The sequence below is a fragment of the Astyanax mexicanus genome, chromosome 14 (genome assembly GCF_023375975.1).
Source record: "Astyanax mexicanus isolate ESR-SI-001 chromosome 14, AstMex3_surface, whole genome shotgun sequence".
Taxonomy (NCBI): Eukaryota; Metazoa; Chordata; class Actinopteri; order Characiformes; family Acestrorhamphidae; genus Astyanax; species Astyanax mexicanus.
The window spans coordinates 23,669,305-23,693,240 of record NC_064421.1 but is presented as its reverse complement, the minus strand read 5'-3'; the positions used below and the strand labels follow the sequence as shown (position 1 = coordinate 23,693,240).

Genomic DNA, 23,936 nt, shown 5'->3' with positions numbered 1-23,936 from the left:
AACACATGCTTCCTCTGATACATGTGAAGTCAGCCACCGCTTCTTTTCGAGCTGCTGCTGTTGCAGCATGGCCGAGTAGCCAGCGTGCTCGGAGGAAAGTGTAGCGACTTGGCTCCGATACATCAGCTCACAGACGCCCGGACATCACATTATAGTGATGTGGGGAGAGAGCGCCATCTAGCCACCCTTTTAAACCTACTGCAAAGTATTTTTAAACCTACTGCAATGCAAAGCAAAGTTAAATAATGCTAATAAACAAAACTGCAATTCTTAAAAAAAAGTTTTCTTTCATAGTCAAACGAGCACTGAATGTTAATCTAAACAAATGTTTATTTTAGCGAGTAAAGCACTTCTGTTTTTTTTTTATAGTAAGCTTAAATGCACCAAAATGAGCATTAGCAGCTAGTGGTTAGTGGCTAATGCCCCCAATAGCGCTACACTGAGGAAACTGAAACTCCTGTATAACTCTTGTATAGCTTCTTACAGCATGACTGGTAGAATTCATAAACAAGACTATAAGGCGCACTGATGATTTTTGGAACAATTGAAGTATGCCTTATAGTGCGAAAAATGTAAAACTCATAGCTATTCCGGTAATAAAAACAGCAATCTGAACAGTTTAACTGGGTGAAAACAAAGTTATTTTAAGTGTTAATAGCAGACATGTGCATAATGGGCCTCTTTCATTTTGCAGTCTTTTCAATTCTAAATATTATTAAACACTATTAAAACCATCTTCAAATAACAGAGCGAGTTGAAGGCAAGACTGGCAGTAATGTGCATCTCCAGCATGTGGAACAGCCATTCCTAATAAAATAACACAATGCAGAACACAAGCCAACTGTGGCCTTCCTGCCAACAACTGTTCAGGAGGTCAAAATGCAAATCCACCACTGTGTCCTGACTGAGCATACACAGCACGTTCTTACCAGTATGACTCCCAGACTCCAGAGATCACACGACTCGTCATAGCCGTCGTAGGTGAGGATCTCTGGGGCAGCGTACTGTAGAGTGAAGCAGGGCGTCTTCAGGAGCTGATTGTCAGGGGGTTTAAGACGGGCAAAGCCAAAGTCAATGACCTTGATCTCAGAGTTCTCACTCTCATCAGTGAACAGCAGGTTCTGAAAAGACATTAGCACCACTGTTAAACCATTACCCTTATATGTATAAGAATTAAGAACAGGCATTCAGACATATCTATATTTAATCGATATATTTTGATTATTTGAAGGAGGTGCGTTTAGCTTGGAATAAAATAAGAAATAACTTGTAAATGTTTAAATTATAAAAGAAAGAGAGAGAGAGAGAGAGAGGATGAGTGTGTTTTGTTCAGAAGTGAACATAATTATAGACTTAATGCATAGAAGGTATAAACAGATATATAAAAATAACTTAAGAGGTAAAATATTCAAATATTGTTAATGTAAAAATGCAGATATTATATCAAAGAAATATGTTTAAAATATATGTTTATAAATTAGGAACCAACATTCATTTAATATGGATGACCAATGTCATAAACCCATTGCTCTTAGGACATACACACCTTTGGCAATCAAATTAAGGTTGAAAAGACTTATCAGCAATCATAAGAATGTTCAACAAAAGCTGCACTCTGTCAACTATATGCAGCTTATTAAAAGCAGTAATCATTATTTGCTGAGTTGTAAAGCAGGTTCATTAGAGCTCAGAAGGTGAGGTATATACAAAGGTTAATGATTTCAGAGTTAATACAATCATTTTGAGAAAAAAAGAAACTAATGAACACAACTTTGGTGATTAGTGTCTTATTTTATAACAAATCCTGGAGTTTACTTTTATTCATACCAGTGTTTCATTCAGTGTCACATAAGTCACATTAGCAAGCATTTACTGTAACTTATTAAACCTCTACTAAAGTGACACATACTGAATTTACCGGTGCATGAAGTCTGATGTTTCTAAGTAGGGCTGCACAATATTACAAAAAGCTGACTTTGCAACATTTAATTGTTCTGTAATATATATAATCGATATTAAACAATAAATTAATTTTCACCAAATTTCTCCAAAAAAAAAAAAAGATCCAATATGATACGGTATTAATAATGCCCTCTGTGTATCATAGCTTTGAGCAGATTAAATGATTAAAGTTGGCAGAATTAATCTCTGGTGCCGGATATAAGGCGCACCATCAATAAATGTCTATTTTCTGGTCTATTTTCACACATAAGGCGCACCAAATTATAAAGCGCATTGTGCTACACTAATAAAGGTCATGGGTGTCGCCATGTTTTCCTTTGTCTGTAAAGCTAAGCAAAGTTAGGTAAACAAAACTGTAATAACAACAAGAACAAAAAAATAGATTTCCACTAAGGCTGGGTGCAGCAGCATTAGCATTAGCAGCTGACTGCTAGTGCTAGCCACAAATGCCACCCAACAGAGCTACACTGAGGTACCCTGAGGAATGGAAACATCACTGTATAAACATGGCATGACATTAAATGCAGCCTTAATATTAATCTTGATTCATTGTTGAGGAAAAGAATCAGGTACTGAGGTGAAATGCAATGATAAAATCTCTACTGCCAAGGGTAAAATTGAAAATCTAAATTCTTATAGAACCATCACTTCCAGTGCAGTGTTACTGGATTATGTAGGTCTGTACCTCGGGTTTGAGGTCTCGGTGTACCACGCCTACATCGTGCATGTGGCTCACTGCAGAGACCAGCCTGCGCATGATCCGGCTCGCCTCTGTCTCACTGAAGTGCTGCTTCCTCCGGATCCGATCCAGCAGCTCACCGCCTCGGAGCAGCTCCAGAACTAGATATGTATGCAGCTGGGAACACACACACAATTACACACCTACACATATAGGAGGAGTGACAAATAAAATAAAACAGCAGGCAAATATTCACTAGTTCAGGAAACACTAATAATAAACTGGCTGGTAGAACATATTAGTTAATCATGTTTCAAAATCATTATAGTAATTTAAACACATTTTTAGCTATAAAACATATGCTAGGTAAAATAATAATAACATATTGTGTATTTAATTGAGCTGAATAGTTAGTTTAGTGTGCAACTGAGAGGACTGTTTCAAAAGAGAAATCAAAAAGACTTTCTTTGGACTCAAATCATATTAAGTTTATTGTCAAAATCCATCAGCGCAGGGAGATGCATAGATACTACAGTCCCTTGCAGTATTAAACACAATTTATACAAAATAAATTATACCTATAAAGAGGATATGAAGAGGGTATTAACATAACACTGTACATATATGATTGCAGTGTTTTACATTGTACACGGCTGTAATATAGCTGTTATAAGATGAGTAACAAAAATTACACCTAAATTAGGTGTTAAAACGTTAGTGAGAGAATATTCTGTGGTGAGCTCAGCAGGACTGAGCTGTTAATCACACAGTTGCAGTATATAGTGCAGGGTGCAGAGAGGGGCTTTAGGCTGGAACACTGTAACTGTCTGTTCAGCAGCCTGATGGCCTGGGGGAAGAAGCAAGGTAACACTCTACAATAAGAGTCACAAATACCTATAATTATGACAGCTCAGCTAATTATTAATTGACACTAGCTAGGACATTTGAATCTAATTTAATTTAATTTAATAATTAGTTGAAACATTCTGGCTTAAGTATTGTTAATTGATGTTGCCTTATTGTAAAGTATTACCAGTAGCAGCGTAGGAACTGGCTGTTTTTTTTGTTACGTTTTGGTTCAAGAGGGGCTTTGTACAACACTGATTACTTATTTTTTCACATCCTAATAAAATAATTTAATTAAATTTAAGAATGATGATCCTTATATATGAGGTCATACTTTAGTTCACACTTTCATACTAAGTACTTAATCATGCACTCTCTTGCAAAAGAATTAAGGGTATTAAGTATATTTTTCAAAAGTATACTTAACATGGAAAAATACACACATAAATACAAAATAAAATTTAAATATAAAACAAAATCATTAGATTGTGCTTTTGAGTGCTTTTTTCGTACAACTTATACAACTTAACTTTTCTATGTATGTCTTTTTTAAACACATTTTTAATATACTAGAAGTTGAGATAGAAATAGAAATAGATAGATACTTTACTTATCCCAAAGGAAATTTAGAATATTTAGGAAATTTAAGTATACTGTAAATGTATACTTTGCGTATTGATGCACATATTGTGTATACCTTAATGCTACTGGAAAAAAAAACACTAAAGTCCACTTTAAGCAGTATTTAATGCCACTATATATATTTTCTATAAACACAACTTATTATTTAAAGCATATTGCTTAAAAATACATTTTATAGAAATAGAAAGCAAGTATATTTAATGTGTATTTTTATAAAGTATATTAAATAGAAAAAGCACTTTTAGTATTCTTTTCCTAGTTTAAACATACGTTTAATGCTCTTAAGTATACTTCCTTTTCACAAGGGGTGTACATGAATAATAATCCAAATGATTATTAAAAGATGTCTGACATTGTAGTGGTTAAAAAACAAAAAGGTGAGGCTAATCCTATCAGGAGGTTGGATTCTGAATGTAGGTCAAAGCTGAGGACAGAAGATTCAAATACATTCACTGTGCTCTACTTCCTCTGACTGAATGAGGCTGTAGCACGCCTAGAGCAGCTATATAACCTCTCTTACTCTCTCTCTCTCTTACTCTCTCACACACACACACGCTGTGGCCTACCTGGTCGTGGTAGATCTCGTGTAGCTTGACTACGTTGGGGTGTCTGTCACACAGTTTAAGAGCAGCTATTTCTTTCTGCGTTTGTGCTTCCATTCTTCAAAAAAAAAAAGGAGGAATTGATTTTCCATGAAACTGTAATTTTAGACTTTTTAAATGACTGCATTTAGACTTCACAGAAAGCAAAAACATCAAATACAAAACATCAAAGTATGCTAATAATACTGCACATTCATTTTCACATGATATTGTATGGCATGTGATACCTAGTACACTTCAACATAGCAAAATATACTCTGCCCTGAAAAAGTCGCTACATTCAAATGTGTGTCACATGAATAAAATAAATCAATAAAACTTCATCTATCTTTTCTTGTGGAAATAAATGCATCTCTAACCAGTATGGGTGGGCGATATGTCCCTAAAATAATATCACTTTATTTCACTCTTGGTGATATGACAAAAAAATGAATTTTAAAAAATATATTTCAAAAATACACTACTGCAACAAAATGAAAATTCAATTTTATATTATGATAAAAGGCACACACCTAAATGAGATATTAAAAAAATATATAAGAATTTTATCAGATGTCAATGATCCAGAATGTCATGATACTAATAATGCACTGCAAATATCTCCATATATCCAGAATTAAAGTAAAATGAATGATACTCAACAGATATAATCTGCTCTAGTAGATATATAATGGGAAATGAGAACAGTGTGAATTTCTCATTTTGCTAAAAACAGCAAAAAAGTACTACTCTGAGCAGTAGTACAAATATAATAGACAGAACATGAATTTCATTAATGTACCTTTTACTAACAATCTTTACTGCATATTTCTGTCCACTCTTCTTGTGTGTGCACTGCCTGCAGATGGAGAAGCTGCCCTCCCCCAGTGCGTTCTCCTTCAGATCCATCTCATAGTTTATATAGAAGGGGGAGTCCTGCAAATAAGGAACTACATATATCAGTCAAACCTCCAAATAAAATACACTATTCCACAATCATTTTGTACTAGCCATTTTGAAATGCACTGTAAATGATAGAATATAACAGAACTAAATTTGTTTTACAGTAACAGGAGGATACATTGAACAGTACTGTAAATACTTTGGTTTTTTTTTACATTATATTTTCAGTGAATACAGTATCTTTTTACAGTAATGTATAGTAACCAAAGCCCTTTTGAACAAAACATGTTTAGTTGGCAATACAAAGCATCTGTAACATCGCAAACATTGTGAGTGTATTTTCACCTATACAATTCAATTCTGGCTGCAGCTGCCAGTATTTTACCCAGAATTTTAAAGATTTAAAGTATTTTTTTTTTGTTTTTTTGGGGGTTTTTTTTTTACAGTGTAGTTGTCCTAACATGCCCCAAAATGTCCCATGTAAGATAAATAATGGTGCACTGAAGGAGGCATGTCTGTGGGAGTGTGGATGTGATTTATGCCACCTGTTTGTTCACACTGTCAGTTCAAGCCAGACGTCGACATACATGATTATTACCAACCACTGCACTGTCCACTGTGGGTGGTAGTGCCTTCTGGAGTAAGATCTTTTTGTGTGTTTGGTTATTTAAATATTAAAGACAAATTATTCCTCTGAAGCTCCCTGGCATCCCTGAGAGAAGCTCCAGGCTTATTTTTAGCCCATCACATGATTTTCACATTAGACAGAGTTCACACCAATATCCAACAACCAATAACTAATAAATTTCCATGATTTTTTTCATGACTTTTCAATGCCTTCATTGCAATTTATCATGACCATACAATTTTTAAAACATCAGTGCAGACATGGACAATAAAACCAAAACATCAACTAAAACTATAATTAAAACTGATTATAGTAGGCCTAAAATAAATCATAAAATGTTAACACATAATGATAAAATGTTGACAGACAATCTTTAATAATAAAATGTGTGTCAGATCCTGAGAGCTGTATTGTGTAGGGTTAAATTACTGAATTAACTCTGAGCTGAAGTATTTGTTAGCTTAAAATAGATTTTCTCCATTGATAAACTGAAACACAAAGATTTGTAGACCAAATTTCCATGACTTCCATGACTTTTCTAAAACTTTGTGTATTTTATTATAAAATTATAAAACTTTTCCAGGTCTGCTATTATTTCCACGTTGTTCATGACCGTACGAGTAGATTACTGTGGTTACCTGGGTGAGACCTGGATGAGATATGTCATTTTTAACTATAAGGCATCTCATTTCTCATTTGTAATCCTACTCATTGTTTTTAAGTGTTATAAGGGAGGCAACAGTTAATTATCATCATGCCCACGATTAACTTCTCTGTGATAGGTAGCTGAAAAGTTAGCTAGAATCTTTTAGAAATTTCCTATTCTATCTTAATTGATGCAGCTGCCTCAGGTACTATAATGTAAGTGCTGCACCAATTAAGGTGGAACGGCAAAGAAGATGTACTACTAGCAATTAAATGTTAGGAAGAAGAGGAGCATATTACATTAAATTACATTAAACTAAATGGAGCCCTTCAAATGCAGAATTGGAGACTGAAATCAGGCCTAAAATCAGACCTAAGTCTACAAAAATTATACTAAGAAAACAGAAATAAAAATGAGATGGAAAAACAGTCTTTCACCTAATGCTAAACATTTCCTATTTTTTTGTAAAAGTAAAAGGTGACACTTTACTCTGTTACCTTCATCATGGCACTGCGAGCAACAGCAGCAGATCCAGGCCTGTCTCCCCCACCACACAGCTGCACCGGGTCATCCATCACCACATTCCTTTTGAACAGGATGGAGGGAGCTATGAAGGAGTAGCCCTGCACAAGCCAGCACAAACACACACACAGCCAAAAATGAACAAACTTGGGCAGACTGAGGCAAAAATAGCCTTTTAATAAGTGGTGCAAGAACACTTTTTACAGGCATGCTTTGTAATACTCATTAATACCTAGAGGTCATTCAAATTAACATAGTGCACTTTACTACATTTGTACGTTTGGTATGTTTTGTTCAGAGACGTCCTTTAAAAAAGTTATTTGTTTGGACTGCGATCAAGAGACATAATTGAATCCTGAAATCCTGCAAATAGCAAGTTTAAGACTCGGCCCAGAAGCCAAAAAAAAAACATTGGAAAAACAGGCCCTTGGGATCTCATTCTTTTCTCCTTCTGCTCCACGCTGAGAGCTCCAGTCACAAAGTCACATTTGTTGTCCATCTGTGATAATTGCATCATCTGTGGCATTTAGCTGTCGCTGCATAAAAAGGCTCAGACAGCAGTGGCCCCCTTGCACACTCAGCCTGCAGCTGCGGGAGCCACATCGGGCGGAGGAGTGGATGGATGGACGGAAGGATGGAGGGATGAATGGGTGAAATGCTCTTAACTGCCAAGCCGCGCTGTTTGATTGCTCTGCTTTTCAAATCGCATCACGGTCCTCTAATGCAACTTAATTTGGTTTTGTGAAGTATTCTGGGGGCTGGGGGTGCAGGGTGGGGGGGTGTTGGAAGATGAGGTGGCGTGGGGGGAGGTGAGACGCGCGAGTTAGAAGTTATCACCGCAGACGCAATCGCCGCAACGCCTGCAAATTACGAGGGATCAAAATTCCACAGTACATGAAAGGGGAGCGTTTGGAAAAAAGAAGCCAGGCTGAAGTTGGTAATCAGAGGTTGAAGGAGTAATCGAGGCAGGCATGGTTATTCTAGCAGACGCCAACCTTTCATTGCGCGACAGTGTCGTTAATGGAGCTATTGATCCTGCGGAGTGGAGGATCCAGAAGGCAATCATAGATGCGATCCCATTCAATGCCGCCGACATCAGCTGGCATCATGTTATAGGCAACATTATGGTTCAAGTCGCATCAAAAATAGTCATTCACATCTGATACTCAAATCCATCTCCACATCAGCATAATTACATGTCTCTAAACAGCCCTCCTGCTCATTTCAATACCAACACAGACAGCTAGGCTTGCATTATTTACATGATCATTATAGAATGTCAAATACCGCTCCTTACTTTCCAGCTAAGGCAAATAAAGGGTCAACTCCAGAATCAAGCAAACTAACCTCATTAAATATCCCATCTCAAAAAGCATTAGTCTATCCATAATCTAGAAACGTGTTCGGCATTTGTGTTCGAAATATAAAAAGAAGAAGCACAAGAAGCACAGAAGCAAAGAAGCACAGAGATATCAATAAAATAAGTGTGCATTTTGACGTTCACGTAAAATGCCAGGCATCCCTAAGCCTCACCTGGAAGATGCGGTCACAGTTCTGAGGCAGTGCAGCAGGGGAATACGTGGGGTCCATCTCCGTAAACTCCTCAGAAAAGTTACTCACATCCAGCTCATCCCGGATCACAGGCTTAAAGGGTGCAGGGACTTTCTTGGCAGCCAAATCCTCCCAGTTAATTTTCTGAATTGGACACAAGTGTTCAGTTTTGTTCAGAGACTCTCTGCTTTCAGCACAATATAAAAAAACGGCACAATGATGTTTTATCCTGAGTCAAGAATTTCCACATTAACATTTGTAACAGGTTTATTCTTGCCTGGTAAAAAGCATGGCTCTTCACATTCTCGGCTCCAGAGGGTCCGGAGCCTAGCCTTTTCTTTGGGTCCTTAATAAGAAGTCCCTGAATGATGTCTTTGGCCAGAGGCCCCATGTCCTTGGGGTATGGAGGATCCCTCTTCAAGATTCTCCTAATGAAGTAAGAGGATGTGAGAGACCGTCAGTTCAAGCAGGAAGCTAAACAGGGATAACATCTATTTCTTTGAAGCTATTGAGTATCCCAATAGCCCTTCATAACTAGTTCAAGCTTAAATATTATTTTGGTTAAATATATTGCTCACATATATATATATATATATATATATATATATATATATATATATACAATAATCACCATTATTGCTGGGGTATGGCCAAAAATGCATATCACAGTATTTTTCTAGATTCTGATGGTTTCACAGTTTATAACAGTATTTTTATTATTAAAAATAAACGATGGGCTTTTATACAGTGTTGACTTACTGTACTGTAATATAAAACTAAGTACATACAATATAAATCTAAGGCTTTAAATTAAGGCTTTGATTACTATTAGGCTTACTTTGTGCCACAGAATTACACAATATATGAAGGAACCAAAAAAACAGCTGAAGAATGTAAATAATAGACCTTAGAAAGAGATACACTAACAACTTTAACATGGCCTTCTTTTTAAATAGTTCGATAAACACTATAAATAGACATAAAATAGTTAATGTTTAAGTATTTAAAATGTATATTTCTCAAAAGCTCTACTGCACAATTAAGAAACAAGTTTAATATCAATTTAAATGTAATTATTTGAAGCCATTAGAGGCATTACAGTATTAAAATCAGCCACAATTCCCTTCTTTCTCCAATTAACAAATACATTCAATTAAATTCCCTTAAACTACTGTATTAATATATTAAAAAGGGCTATAGTTACTTTTTATTTTACACGGATTAAAACGCTGGAAGGCAGGAACTCTGTTGCAGTGCTGTTCTCATTTTTCTACAGGCAGAACAGAGCGAGAAGAGCATTTGACTGCACAGGGCTGAGCTTGAAGTGCATTAGCTTGTTATGCTAACAGGCTAGTGTATCTGTTTCTCAGGTGGTGCTATTCTACACAGCCCCTAGCGATATGGCGATATGTGAAAAATGAATATCGGTTCTACTTTTCCTTCCCAGCACTAATCACCATAAAGATGTTACTAATAAAATTAGTGCAATATATTGTGATACTGTAAGCAAGGCAACATGTTGCAGTTAAAATTGAGGAAAAACACTATTATATGCATAAAATCTTAGTAAAAGAAGGTTTTTATCCATTTTGTCCTATCACACTTTTTATCCAACCAGATTATTTTGAAGACAGAGTACAACACTGCTATATAGTGGTCGAGGTTGAACACAAAATAAACCACCAATTTTTGTGTGTACGGAAAACATTGTTCATTAAATAAACAAGTTCCTACTGTGCTCCTAAGAACTGGAGCACAGATACAATATACAACCCTGCACAATAAGAAACAATATTTCCTTGCAGTCCTATATTCACATGTGAGTCAAGCAGTGTCAGTGCATATTTTTTGCTTACTTAGCTATATCAGAATGTGAGTTTTCATCCCCGTCTACAGTAAAAGGAGAGCCGCCAGTCATTAACTCGTACATTAGAACTCCCAGACTCCACCAGTCCACTGCCTGCAATGACATAACCACACATTAACAGCACGAATATGGCAACTGTGTTTTTTAAACCATATTTAGTTATGACACGTGGCATGTTGTGATTTTATATGATTATTCTCAAAACAGTAAAACAATGTAAATTAAATGTGTAGCAAAATAAGTGCAATACGTATAAAACTGTAAATGTTATAATTCATAGTTTATTTGTATTGATAGACATAGAGAAGTCTGAGAACCTCTACCTTGTCATGACCAGATTCTCCACCTTCTACAATCTCAGGGGCCATGTACTCTATTGTGCCACAGATAGAGTAAGCTCTTTCTACCTGGAAGGAAACAACAGGGGAAAGTTTAATGGAGGAAGTCACAGCTGCGTGTAAAAGTGTCTCGCTTTTCACTGCAGTTTCCTTCTATAAAATATAGCAACAAAAACAAAGAAGAAGAAGAATCACTCTGAAGCTAAACTATGGGTAAAATATGGGTCAGCTGGAGGTTCGGTGTTTAAGTCTGGAACAGCAGAGCATGTCAGGACCCGCAAATGTAGAGACTGGGTGGTCTCTGGCCAGGAGTAAACACTCATCCATTAACAGAGAAAAATGCACTTTTAATGGGCTGAAAGCAGCAGTTAGGAGACTGCAAGTCTGGCTGACACTTAGTTGACTGTTTTAAATATTAATACAAGACAACTTAAGCTTTCTTTTCATTTGGGTCTTTAGTTCCTTGTTTTATGTGGCTTCCAAGGTCATTAAAGCATTCAGTGTTCCGGTGGGATGGACTTTTCTGTTGCGCATATCATGTAGCTTATTACTTGCAGCTCATCAAGCTCCATAGGGAAAAAGTAATGCCTGAATTTGCTTGATGTAAAAGGGAAAGTGGGGCACACTGTAACACAGCAGAAAACGTAACATGGACATTTTATTTAGTTACAGAATGTGTTGTGTTGCCCATCTTCTAGTATTTCCACAGAAATAACTTCTGTCAATTGTGACTAGGGTTGGGCGATATGGCCCTAAAATAATATCACAATATTTCATGGAATATTCTCGATAACGATACTCTTGGCAATATTAATTTTGCTATAATGAACCCCGCCTACGAGATGCGGGGAGGGGAACTGTGATTATGTTGTTTGGGGTACAGTTTAGAACAGCTTGAGACGGTTCTCAAGCCAGGTCCCCCCCCGCAGCTAGGTGAGTGATTAGGATGAGTGATGAAGATGAGGGTGGTGATGGGGTGGAGGCGGGTGCGAGGTCGAAAGTCACGAAGGTGAGGAGCACCTGGGAGGTATATACAGGACCAGGGGGAGGAGCTCGGGAAATTGAGGCATGGTTTATATTCCAAAATTTTGTTAATTTTTAACAACACTAAAACACTGAATTTAAAATAGAAAAGTTTTAAAAGTACACTACTGCAACAAAATAAAAATGTAATTGTATTATTGCTTACGATACAATATGGCACACTCCTAACTGAGATACTAAAAAAATACAAGACAATTTTGTCAGATTTGTAACAAAAGTCAATGATCCAGAATGTCATGATACTAATAATGCACTCCAAATATCTCCATATATCTGGGACGTGGATAATGATACTGGACAGATATAATCTGTCTCTAGTAGACACACAGCTCTTGTAAAAAATAAGAGACCACTTAAAAATAATGAGTTTCTTTGATTTTACCTAATTGAAATCAAGAGGAAGATGGATGATCACAAGCCATCAAACTAGCTGAATATTTGCACCAGGTGTGGCGTAAAGTTATCCAAAAGCAGTGTGTAAGATTGGTGGAGGAGATCATGCCAAAATGCATGAAAACAGTGATTAAATAGATCCTAAAACGTCATGAATATGAACTTGAGGGCTGAAAGCTCTGCATCTTTTTTGTTATTTCAGCTATTTTTTTATATATATTTTTTGCAAATAAATGTTTTAAATAACAATATTTTTATTTGGAATTTTGGAGAAATGTTGTCTAGTTTATAGAATAAAACAAGAACAATCATTTTACACAAACATATACCTAAATAGCAAAATCAGGAAAAAAAAAAAACTGATTCAGAAACTGAAGTGGTCTTTTAATTTTTTCCAGAACTGTATAATAGAAAGTGAGAACAGTGTGAATTTTTCTTTTGATAAAAATAAAAAAAGGAAGAAAAAAGTAGTACCCTGATGTGATAATAAATGGGAGGGGGGGGGGGGGTGGTTACATTGTTTCCATTACATATACATTATACATATACATTATACATATAAATTTACTGACCCCAATGCCTCCTAGTTTTAGGATACATGATAAAAGGTTTTAAAATTACATCCCAGTTAAAGCCCGTCACACACTAATGTTTGCACCTCACACTGATGCACACAGGCCCTTCCTGACACTGATGATTACTGTTCGATTCCTTTCCATGCCACAGCGTACCACACAGCATTTTGACAGTACTACATTTCATTGAAGCCACAGTTGATCACATGCGAGTAGAACATAGACAGACATTGTTTTTGTAAACAAATGCTAATGCTAAGTCACCTCAGCTAATGTTACTATCCTAGCCCTGTACATCTTGATTGGGAGATACAGCCTCCACAGGATAGGGTTAGTAGCTACAACTTACAAGTAACTAAGGCTTCTTGTTTAGGAAATAAAATCCAATATCCTCTTATTATCCTCATATTATTTCAATTTCTGGATTTCCTTATGCACATATTAATTGAAATATATTATAGATGTAAATAGAACACACATATATTTAATCATCTTTGTATTGGTGTTTCTCCTTCTACTTTGTGGTCAAAACAATCATTTGTTAACATTTTAATTTTTAAAAGGTTAACAAATGATTAGTTGTTAAATATTGTACACCTAACACCTTAAGTAGAAGACACATTCCTATTGAGGGAAGTGCCTCACCTCATCAAACTCTTTGCTAAGGCCGAAGTCTGTCAAGACAATGTGTCCGTTTGCGTCCAGAAGGATGTTCTCCAGTTTCAGGTCTCTGTAGACAACTCCTAGCTAAAAGGAGAACAAAGAAGACATGATCTTATTTCACATCACATCATATTTGTAATTTGTGTAAAAGTTGCTGCTTTAAATATATCTCTCATGCTTTACTTAAAGAAAACATATCACAACCGCATCACCCCATTAAAACTCTGTCTGGAGCTCTGGGGTTCTAAAATGATCCATGTGGGTAATATAACATTACATTTGTTTGTTAAACAGTGAAGCATGCAATGAAAATGAAAAGCTAATTTGTTCGGTCTGTTTGGACCAGGCTAACAGAAAGCCCTCTGGGCAACATTTCCCCTCTTAATAATTGCAGCTGTGCAGGGAATCAGCAAGAAGCAAAAATAGAGCTCTTCTCCTTTCAGTAAACAAAGCCTTACAGATATTTTGTGAACACTCCAGCTATATTTGTGCCCATTAAATTCTCTGGCCTGGAAACTCTGACATATCATAAACGGGGCACAAGCGATGTGTGATGACAGGGGGGGAGAAGAAGAGCTGAGTGAGAAAGGAAGTACTTTCACATTCAGTGCATTTCCCAGTTGAATATCAGAAACACAACATCAACACAGAAACTAAGGGTTCATATTTGCTTACATCACACAGGTGTTGTTATGCTCCTTACCTGATGCAAGTGTTCCAGTGCCAGTGCAATCTCGCCGCTGTACAAAGCAACCTCTTGCTCTTTAAAATGGACCCTTTGCACCAAGTGTGTGAAGAGCTCTCCCCCATTCACATAGTCTGCAATCAGAGCCTGGCATCAGCCTAAACTCACTGCTGCCTGCAGATGGTTTAGTGTTGCAATAGAACAGCTCTGCTGTAGCTTCAAAAAAAAAAATCAACTCTCTCATTCTGTTAATAAAAAGATACTGAATAAACACACTACAGTGAATGCAAAATGTGCTGGAATGTGTTGTCAATATGCTCCCACTATATTACACTTTGCAAAGGACTGTGATGTAACACAGGCACCAGGTTTCACTGCCTAATGCCTGGATCAGACTACACAAACTGAGCCCGAATTTGTCAAATCTGAATTTCAGCATCACAAACAGTGAAGGTTTCTTTTTTTTAGCAATTCCAGAGCACTCTCTGCTGAAAATACTAGTATGTTAGAATTTCTATTAATTTTATCGCCTAGTTTGACATGTTCTATGATGTGCTTAACACTGACCAATAAGAAGATAGAGTGCTCTGTAGTGCACAAATGCAAACATGGCAAAGAGACAGAGGGATGGTGCTGCTGCAGTTCAGTGGACCGGCAGATTATTATTATTATTTATTTATTTATTTATTTTTAATTTAAATTTGATAATTGGTCATTGACAAACGGCACTGCATAAATTTATGGTATGATGAGGGCATAATCTGACACAGAGAGCATCATGAGCGACAAAACTGTCGTGTAGTCTGAGCTCAGCATTCCTGGCATGATAGGATTTGAGTTTCGGAAATAATTATTTAATATTATTGACTATGATTTAGGAAAGCACAGAAATTACGTTTTTGGCAGAAATCAAACAAAATTAAACATTTGGCTGTTTGAGTTGCTAAATAATTTTGTTTGCCATCTGAACTATGATTCCATTTATAAAGCTAAACACTTGTTACAGACTCTGTATATACAGCTCTGGAAAAAAAATAAGAGACCACTTACAAATTATGAGTTTCTTTGGTTTTACCATATTGAACACTTCTGGAATATAATCAAGAGGAAGATGGATGATCACAAGCCATCAAACCAAACTGAACTGCTTGAATTTTTGCACCAGGAGTGGCATATAGTAGACAACTTAAGTAGAAAACATTAAAAACCAGGGTTATTCCACTAAATATTGATTTCTGAACTGATTTAAAACTTTATGAATATGAACTTGTTTTCTTTGCATTATTTGAGGTCTAAAAGCTCTGCTTCTTTTTAGTTCTTTTAGCTATTTCAGACATTTCATTTCATTTCATTTCTCATTTTCTGGAAACAAATGCTCCAAATGACAATTTTTTTGGGGAATTTGGTAGAAATTTTGTTTGTAGTTTATAGAATAAAACAAACAATGTTCATTTTACTCAAACATAAACCTATAAATAGCAAAATCAGATAAACTGATTCAGAAATTAAAGTGGTCTTATTTTTTTGAGCTGTATATTTAACCATCAGAGCACTGAGGTTTCCTCTTGTACTTTAAATAACGTTGCCACCATTTCCACATCCTCTTTTCACTTATTATACATATTTACATGTATCAACATAGAAATGACTGTTATAACTAGGTTAAAGTTATAACTGTTATTCTTTTGTACCAATTATGCAACTATATCATTCCAAAATGAATTACATTAATATTCGATAGGTCTAAGGCTAAATGTTTAGAATCTGTTTTCTGACAGCATTTCTACAACCCATAACAAAAACATGGTGTTTTCTACATATTCACTAACTTATTTCCTCGCATTACAGTATCAAACAAATATATTTCATGTTATTTATGGTTTATTTCAGCTTTAAAATTTCATTTGAATTAAGTTGAGAGTCTGCAATAAAAGTCAAAGTAATTGTAAGAGTATCTTTTCTGGTTTATGGTTTTAAATAAATAATTTAAAATGAAGAAATTATGAAAAAATAATACATTCTGAGGGCTTGAGAAAACATACATAGCAGAAGCCAGTGCAGCACAGTTGATCATTGTTCATTACTGATTGGCAATTATTACAGTGACATTTAATCATGGCACATTACTGATTCACACTGGTAGGATCCTACCCAAGATGAGGTGCAGCTTGGTGTCTGTCTGGAAGGCATAGTGCAGGGTTACGAGGAACGGGGACTGTCGGATGTGCTCCAAAACCTGCCGCTCTGTTCGTGTATGCTCAGCCGTCTTCGCCTTTTGCACGATGGTGGCCTTTTTCAGCACCTTCATGGCGTACAGCTTGCCTGAGTCGTGCCCGCTCACCTTGCGCACCAAAAACACTTTCCCGTAGGCTGTGTGCAGAAAAGACCACGAGCGTTATGCAAAGTCTGTATGAACCCAGAGGTGAGAGGACAGAGATAAGTATGGTAGTAGGAACATGCTGAAACTCACCTCCTGTTCCCAAAACCTTGAGCAGCTCAAAGTTCTCAATGCCTACTCGCTCCAAATGACCTGTCAGGTTGGCTGCAGAGAGGAACCAAAAAAAAAAGAAAGAGGATCAAATCCTGAGCCCTGAATGATTCCATTTCCTCGTCTAGCTGACAACTGACTTAAAAGAAAGCATCTTAAAGCACAGTATGCAGTAGGTACCTTTCCACCCATGCTAATATACTTAGTCCTTAACGTGCAAATAATAATCTGATAAACTGCATGTAGGTATATTAAGCAGGAAACATCAAAATGAAAAAAACTCTCTATCTAAGCTGGCACTTATTGCAGCTGGAAAATATGTACTTCTGGTATTAATCTTTAGAAATCATTCTTTTTTTTCAGTAGTTTTTATATGTAATGAATGTAAATGTTAAGGCTGTAAAACTAATGTGTTCATTTGGATTAAATATTAATCACAGACATAAATATCACTTAATCGTCTTCCCTGGTGCCCTTTAACCCAGCACTACACTTTAGTTACTGAAACGGAAATCCATGCAGATGTTTTGAGTAACAGACATCATACTCACTTATGGCTTTATATCAATGTCAAATGTCGGGGGCACAAAAATACCAGGCAAAAAAATTTAACCTGCGTGTTTTAACATTTTGCGTGTCTGAATTTACTTCTCGCAAGCTCAAATGTGAAGCTCGCAAGCAAAAAAAAAGGCAAAGCTCCCGAGCTTCATTTGTCTTCTTCTCGGGTGTTTTTTTTCCCTCTTGAATTCACAGTTCTCCTCGTGCACTATGCAAATTGCCTGCAGTGGCTGTTTGTGCTTGAGTAAGTTTTTTGTGCTCTAGTGTAGAAAGGGTAGTTTTGACAGTTTTGGGGCGGAGTCTGGGTCGCCTCCCTTTGCGAATGTGTTTGGCTGATATCTCCAGGGTTTGTGATGAACCGCCTACTAACAACAGCCAGAGGAGGGTGGAGAAATAAGGACAGCAGGAGAGCCTACTATGCTAAAAGTTATAAACAAACCACTCTCCGGCGCTGTTTTCCTAGGTTCAGCGCCTGGAGCGGCAGGATCTCCGGTGCTGTTTGCCTGAGTTAAAAAATCTGGTATTTTTGACATTGATATGACGGCATACACATATCCTATAAGAACCTAGCAGAACCTACCCTATTCAACAGCACAGTGACATTATTCAAAATGTACAGATTAATTCACCTCAGAAAACAGTTAGCATTAGGGCTGCCGTTTTGGGCATCATAATAAAAGTCCCCTGTCCAGACTGAATTAATAAAAACACAAAGTTCAGCTAAAAACAGTAGGTAAATCAGGCTGTAGTTTAAGACATATTCAAGTAGCCTAGAATCTCCCGAAAATAACCTTTGGCATGCACTCTAAGAAATATAAGTACAGATTTGTACTTAAAAGAGTACAAAGCTTGTCGCTGGGGCTGTACCTTATATTAAGGTTCAAAAAAGTACCTTTCAGTGAAAGTACTTTTTTGTACCCATGGTTTTTGTGCCAGTATAGATTATAAAGATTATAAACATTGTCATCAACTAAAAATGGCTCAAAAACTTGATGATACAAAATTGTCTGGCTTTCAAATAAAAAATGTGCAATTTAAATATATACTGTTCATTAGTACAGTGATGCAGAATACTGAATGTACCTTTTGGCTGGTTAAATGGTACAAATCTGTACTTATTGCTGTTAGAAATGACTTTGTACTTCAGAGGGAACAAATCTGACCCTGTAAAGACCAATATTGTACCTTTGAGGGTACAATTATAAAGAATGTACCTTCGAGTACAAAAAAGTACTCATATCGTACCTCTGTTTTTTAGAGTGTGTGTGACCATCTTTTATATATATTTTTTGCAATTAATAGATGAATAAAGGTGCATCAAACTATAGTATTTACAGCATCTTTTACTGACTGATTGTCAGTGTGTTATGATGTACACTACAGTCTGTGGCATTTACATTGCTCATATTGATTTTGAAATTATGTTTTTTAACTAAATAAACCTCAAAAACCACCATCACTAGAATTAATATCTGTTTACATCCGATCCCCTCCCCACACTTCTAAAAGTTGATTTATAGAGAAAACACACACACACACAGACACACAATAATTTGACTTCAGTATACTTTCTTTTGTTGCTTTACGATGTGTCAATAAACTTAGCAAAGATACACATGCAGATACATTTTTCCACTTCTCTTTTCTGCATTGCAGAATAACTACAACATTATCTGAGTCTGCAGTTGAGAAGCAATGACCTTTTGACTTTTCTTCTGCATGTTTAGCTTGTTAATATTCAGTGTATGATGTACAGGCTGATGTGCCCCCTTTATACATGAATGAACACACTGATTAGATAGATGCCTGCACATCAGTACTGAAATGGGGGCCATAATGGAGCACATATGAAGGCATATGGCAATATGTGCGATGAGCAGGCCTGTGCATAAAGGTGTCCTGTGTTCCTTCATGTGCCTGTTACGAGCATGCCCACTGAGGTGGATAGATTCCTGCTGTGACAGTAGCTTGGAGCATGCACAGACGAGAGCGCTGCACGCCACACACTGCAACTAATCTCCTCTCACTTTCAGTCTCAATAGCTACGGACTGCGAATGCTATTACTGACTGTGATTATTCACTCAAATGCACTGAATGTAATCGATTTACATGTGTGTATCTATTACGTTACTATTTTTACATAATGTAAACACATTATACACCTTTTTTCCGTTTATGAATAAGAGTTAATCTGCAGTTACTCTACATGCAGAAAAATTGCATGGAAAAAGGGAAAATTTAATACACTCTAAATTGTCCTGGTGTGTGTCAGGGTGTAGGTATGAATGTTTATAAATGTGTGTTTAACTATTGGCCCAAATATGAATTGGCACTCTGTGCCTTATGCAGTCCTCGTTTCCAGTTAAGAGTATGCTGCGCATGATTGGCTGCCGCTTTTCAGCAGTGTTTGCGTGTGGAATGTAGAATGTAGAATGTGACTGCCAATCATCATCGGATGTCAAAAAAAGGAACTATATAAGTGTCACATCATACAATCTGTTGTGCCCATACTGCAGAATGAATGGCAGATTTTAGCACAAAACCAGTTCTTTACCTTCTTCTATTGTTTATTGGGTGACGATAGTCTGCCTCAACTTTCTATCATTGATCAAAAAAATCTGAATAATCTAAAACCCCTGGATAAGCTTTTAATTAACTGAAGACTAAACAGAAGACAGAAAGATTGACAAAAAGGTCCTGAAGGTAATAAAGATCACTGATGGATAGATTGATCTGCTTTGTATGTGCTTTTAAATAGACAATTCAATCATTTTCAGCAGTTAAGGATTTTTTTTTCACAATTTCTGACATTGATATGTGTAGAATGTGTAAACCTAAAGCAAGTAAAGGATTTTAACAACATTAGTACATCTTTGAGCCAATAAAGTAAATAGCAGAACTTACAAACACAACTAACTACATTTAACCACCACCAAAAGTACAACAGCAGCAGTCAGGAATCTTTTTAGGACATTAGGACCCCCCTCTCACCCCCGTTCTAGTGGTATTGGCGTCTAAGTAAACAAAATCGTAATCATGACAATAAATTTGTAGTCGATAAATTTAAATAATCAACTTTAAATTATTCAGCATTGCAGCTCTACTAAAAACGGGTCAGTAAATCACATTTGTTTTATTTAGAGTCAACTTGGATTTTAAATTAGGTGAAATTACCAAGTTTCTGTTACATTATTTTCAATTATTTATTGACTATAGCGCTATAATATTATTAAATTTATATACCTGTCATTACTGCCACACGCCTTTCTAAGCATGTGTGTCATTGTATGTCACTGTGTCTGTGCATGTTTTTTTTTTTTTTTAGCACGGAAGGGTTAAAAAGGGTTTAAATCTGTTTCCATTAGATAAGCAGTACTGCTAGGGTCACTGAAAAATTCCTCTGTGAAAAAAACTAGTAAACTGATGTTCCAGATTTATATGGCCTGCTTCATAAACTGCACAGGACAGGTATGTGGTTTTGACTTGTGTATCACGACCAGAGCGTCAAATATTAAAAGGAAACAAACTCAGCATATAAGAAGCCACAAGCTCTCAACAAAATGTACAGCTTGCTGATTCTTTATCTTCTCTGTGGCATCTCTGATTACCACAATAACTCATTCTCTGATTGGATAAAATGTAGCATGAGTCATGGGTGTGTGCATGAACATTTAGGTAAAGTGGACTGCACAACACCCCTCTTCTCTAATGAATAGACAGATATATTTCTATTTCAGGTAAATATCTTTTGTTTTTTATATTGTATTTTAGATATAAAATGTTGTCTTCTGTTGTTTAAGAGAGAATTTTTTCAGAACTTTAAATCTCTCTCTCTCTCTCTCTCTCTATATATATATATATATATATATATATATATATATATATATATATATATATACCTTGACCAATTATACCCTTTCTGCCCAGATTAAAAATTTTCAGAACTACAACACTTGTGAAAAATGTTGTCATGACTTGTAACCTGCTCTCGGGCCTCGAGCTACAGGTGGTTGTAATTCCTATGGGTCCAGTCTATCTGTAAAACTAGTAAAACTCAATTCCCATCTCTAATGGTGTAATGTTTCCACACCCTGGACCACACACATGTAATACAAAAAAAAAAAAAAACACTGTGCTCCGGAAAGTTGACCGTTTCCGCAGACCAGTTATCTCTATTACTATAGAAGTTACTATAGAATATAGTTTCAGGAGTAAGGGTATAGAATGTGTGTAAAAATTTAGTTATATAGCCTATTCACAGTTATGCCCAAACTGCACTAACTCTTTACTCATAATATCCCTGCTGAGCAGCTTTTGGCAGTAGCTGGTTTTAGATGGCCAGAAGTATTTGATGGTCAATGTGGTTAAAAAGCTGGTCATGTAGAAGAAAACATACTGTAACCTGCATTTAACCACCATGGCCAAGCTTGGTCATGCTTGTAGACCAGCTAAACAAGCAAAATTGTATGTAAACATATTTTTTGCTGGTCAACAGCTAAGGCATGTAAACCAGCTTAACCAGATTGTTTACATGTAGCTGGCCATGCTTTTTTGTGTTTTATGCTTATTTATTGACTGATACCATTTTCAAAATTTCGCTACATTATAATGCTACATTATTGTGATGTTTCTAAAATATATTGTATGCCTTATTTCCCTTTGTGATTATTAAAGTATCTATCTATCGATCCTTTACTCTGGACACACAAAGCATTACATTTATATAGACATTCCTGTTTATCTAATTTTATGTGAACTGCTGTTTGTTGGCTGTCGTCTACTTAGGTTGGTTGGTTGCCTCCCACACACACACACACACACACACACACACACACACACACACACACACACACACACTTGTCAGACCAAATCTACACTTCTGTTTGTAATAAGCGGACTGAATAGCTGGGAGTCAAACATGACACGCCTCTCGCCCAACTCAGGCTCCAGGTTTATTATGATGGCGCGCCTTATAGGACTGACAGGCGCCTGAAAGGCGGACAGGAGCGAGTAAAGGTCCCGCCTTTAGAGAGCTCTACCTAGCTAGCCATTATTTATGTGACTGGCTTGGAGAAACTCACAATAAGCTGACAGAATTTAGCCATCCCTGCTTCCAACAAACTAGCTAGTTGGTATAAGAGCCACTACAGTCTAAACCAGGGGTGTCCAAACTACGGCCCGCGGGCCATTTTATAAGGTATTTTTAGAAGGCGAGGTATTTTAGAAATAGAATGAAAGTTGGCCCGCTGTTAAGCAGGTTTTTATAATATAAGATTCAAAGTTTGAACGCTAGGTGTCAGAAACGGGCCAAAGAGTCTATAAGTGCGAAAGTGAAGTTGTAGCGCAAAGAATGGGCCAAAGAGTCTAAAAGCGGAGAGAGTGCGCCGTTCTAGCGCAGAAAAATGGGCCAAAGAGTCTAAAAGCTGAGAGAGTGGGCAGTTCTTGCGCAGAAAAACGGGTCAAAGAGTCTAAAAGCGGAGAGGGTGCGCAGTTCTAGCGCAGAAAAACGGGCCAAAGAGTCTAAAAGCGGAGAGAGTACGCAGTTCTTGCGCAGAAAAACGGGCCAAAGAGTCTAAAAGCGGAGAGGGTGCTCAGCTGTAGCGCAGAAAAACAGGCCAAAGAGTCTAAAAGGGCCGAGAGTGTTCAGTTGTAGAGCAGAAAAAGGGTGGTATATTTCATTATTTGTTTTATTACAGAGTCTGTGGCCCGTGACTTCAAATATATTTCTCCTTCTGGCCCCCAACAAAAAAAGTTTGGACACCCCTGCCCTAAACTTCTACCCAAAACTACCCCACTTCTGCTGCTGCTGCAGCGCAGCCAATCAGCTCTCTCTCCTGTCTTGCCTCTAAACCCATACATCACCCAGTGCCCCTTCCAAACTACTCCTCCCATTTTCTATTTTAGCATTTTTCAAATTTGAGCTGATGGTGGAGTCTGCTAAAAGCTATCTTTATATTAATTAAGCATGTTAGTTACATATATAGCTAACGTTTCATAAAAACTAACTAGATAACAATTAGGATATCTATATAACGCTAACTAGCAATGTAACTTTACGCCTGTAACCTAACCAAACTAGATTGGTTAACACAACAGCTGATTCTTGGGAGTTAACAGAAGTAAAAAGCAGAATCAGGCGAAAATAAACAGTGGGTAAATTAGCTAAGCTAGCGTTGGCTAACCTAGTTAATTAATGGATATTTAGAGCTTCCCATTTTCACAGTGTCGTATTATTTACTCACGAAATAAGTGAAAGAGTTGATAATGCTAGGTTAGTAAGCCAGCCAGCTAGCTAGCTTATTATCTTGTGTAGATAGGTTAAGTTAGCTAACCTAGTTAACTATCTTAGTTAAGTAGGTTAATA

General features: G+C 36.7%; 1 protein-coding gene across 1 annotated transcript in view; it reads right to left on the bottom strand.

The window, feature by feature from the left end:
• The window catches only part of rps6ka5 (ribosomal protein S6 kinase, polypeptide 5), a 32,092-nt gene that overhangs the window by 7,078 nt on the left and 1,078 nt on the right, over positions 1-23,936 (bottom strand). The window contains exons 2-14 of the mRNA XM_007252550.4: positions 16,996-17,067; positions 16,677-16,895; positions 14,544-14,659; positions 13,823-13,924; positions 11,151-11,234; positions 10,817-10,920; positions 9,238-9,388; positions 8,943-9,104; positions 7,385-7,510; positions 5,513-5,646; positions 4,696-4,789; positions 2,648-2,818; positions 930-1,121 (exon numbers count right to left, since the gene is read on the bottom strand). Coding sequence (XP_007252612.1) covers positions 930-1,121; positions 2,648-2,818; positions 4,696-4,789; positions 5,513-5,646; positions 7,385-7,510; positions 8,943-9,104; positions 9,238-9,388; positions 10,817-10,920; positions 11,151-11,234; positions 13,823-13,924; positions 14,544-14,659; positions 16,677-16,895; positions 16,996-17,067 — 1,727 coding nt within the window. The remainder of the gene's footprint in view (positions 1-929; positions 1,122-2,647; positions 2,819-4,695; positions 4,790-5,512; positions 5,647-7,384; positions 7,511-8,942; positions 9,105-9,237; positions 9,389-10,816; positions 10,921-11,150; positions 11,235-13,822; positions 13,925-14,543; positions 14,660-16,676; positions 16,896-16,995; positions 17,068-23,936) is intronic.